The sequence below is a fragment of the Bombus bifarius genome, unplaced genomic scaffold, assembly GCF_011952205.1.
Source record: "Bombus bifarius isolate JDL3187 unplaced genomic scaffold, Bbif_JDL3187 scf7180000008416_frag, whole genome shotgun sequence".
Classification (NCBI taxonomy): Eukaryota; Metazoa; Arthropoda; class Insecta; order Hymenoptera; family Apidae; genus Bombus; species Bombus bifarius.
In genome coordinates this window covers 4,682-6,490 of record NW_022884648.1, presented here as the reverse complement: position 1 = coordinate 6,490, position 1,809 = coordinate 4,682, and the positions used below count along the sequence as shown (strand labels likewise).

Sequence of the window (1,809 nt, the reverse complement as noted above, 5' to 3'; positions counted from 1 at the left end):
CAATGATGAGTGCAATAAAGAACGTAATACGAATGATCCGTAATAACAATGATCGCAAAGAATGAACACCAAATTAATGAGCCGTAAAGAATGAACGCTGCTCTATGTTGCTTCGCTTATTTATAATGCCATCCCACACGGGGTGGTGGTCCGCTGGGGGTACGCTTCCGTGGGAATCGGGATGTTGCAGTTTGGGTTTCTTGGAATCGTACGTGACAAAATGTAAATTCCGTATTTCGACTTAGTTTTTATCGGTCCTGTGTTTCTGCTGAGCTAGCGTCTAGGAGATTTGAAGCATTCCACGCTGACCTAGTCCTTTCCGCGAGAGACTTCCACGTGCTGTACCGTGGGAATTACCGGTGTTTCTTCGGCGCGTGGAAGGGCTGGTGGCTGCAGCATCATTATCATTTCAATGTTTGCTCGGGCAACACGCGCAACTCCGCTGCTCTCCCATAACAAGGACCTCCTCCTTCGAGTTGTTTTGCGTAAGTTTGGATGTTTGCATATTATGGTTGTTTTTGTGATTTTGATTGTTTTTCCTTTTTTTGTTATTTCCCTAGGCTTCGGTGATCGACGTTCGAACAATGTTTGCGGAGTCATTTCCATCAGATGTTCCTATCCAGACTTCCCTGGTACGTATTTAGTCTTGTTTTTAGTCCGCTTGATTCGTCCTGTTTCGTTTTATTTAAAATATACCGTGTTGTTTTCAGCCCAAGCGAAAGAGGGATTCCGAAGAACCCATGGGCGACTCGGGAGGACCAATCAAACGCATGCGGCCCTGTGATAAACCACGAGTATCAGAGTGGTTGGAGGAACTATTCAACATTGGTGCCGAGGCCGTGTCGAAATTGGGCTTTGACGATTTGGTTACTTTCGACGAGAATTTCTTCGATGCAGAGACCGTCGTATTGGAGAGGGAACCCCCTCTGGTTGAAATCGTTGATACCGATCGTTGCGTGAAAGTTCGTTTTGCGAATGAAATTCCCGAAGAGGTTTTGGAGGCACATCTTCGTCGCCATGCTTCTGGGAGAAAGGGAATTTCCCCTGTTGTGCGCTATTGGTGTAGGCGTGAGTTCAGCGAACTTTATCCCGGAGCTCCTTGCTTCGATTTTGATTTAGTGTAGCTGCTTCAATTTCGTTGGTTCGCTGTTTGATGTTCCTTATTATTATTAATTTTTTGATGTATTTTGTTTTGTGTTCAATATATATATATATATATACATTTTAAATGTGATAGTGTTGGGTTATCTATTTTATGTTTGTTATTTATTTAATTTTATATTTCCCCCCTTTTTAATTAATTATATATATATATTTTTACATTTGTAGTTGCGCATAGAATTTATTTAAGAAAAGTGTTAACAATGTGTTTTCATGATTTGTTTCTCGCGCCTGACTTCCATTAATCCCTAATATTCCTGTCGCCATGACGCGTGTAAATCCAACATGGCTGCTCATAAATGTCATCAGTAAAGTTTTTAGTGACGGGTCTTTAGTTTTGTTTGATATCGAAGTAATTTTTCGTCTGTCGCTCGTTTTTCCTTATTCTACCGCAATTAGAACATTTATTTATTAATATTGTTTTAAAGTGACAATAGTATAATATGTATATATATATATATATATATATGTTTATGTTGTGTGTCACTTCAATATGGCTAATGTTTTATAATTCTTCGATTGCGTTATTTATTGTTTTGAGTAGTTTATTTTATAGAGTATTCGATAATATAAATATATATATATATATATATATATACGTATTCATATGCATATTTCTCTTGGCAGTGTAGTATTCATACGAAATGA

General features: G+C 38.6%; 1 protein-coding gene across 1 annotated transcript; it reads left to right on the top strand.

The window, feature by feature from the left end:
* LOC117212897 lies at positions 1-1,179 on the top strand. The gene is made up of 3 exons (XM_033458025.1): positions 1-485; positions 561-632; positions 711-1,179. The coding sequence occupies exons 2-3, from the start codon at positions 585-587 to the stop codon at positions 1,122-1,124; spliced, it is 462 nt and encodes a 153-aa protein (XP_033313916.1). The 5' UTR covers positions 1-485; positions 561-584; the 3' UTR covers positions 1,125-1,179.
* The last annotated feature ends 630 nt before the right edge of the window (positions 1,180-1,809 follow it).

What these genes read in the sequence shown, in the direction of transcription:
- LOC117212897 (XM_033458025.1), top strand. Translation starts at nt 585, where the DNA reads ATGTTTGCGGAGTCATTTCCATCAGATGTTCCTATCCAGACTTCCCTG. An exon ending in TTCCTATCCAGACTTCCCTG is followed by an intron (nt 633 to 710) that starts GTACGTATTTAG and finishes TGTTGTTTTCAG; the next exon opens with CCCAAGCGAAAGAGGGATTC.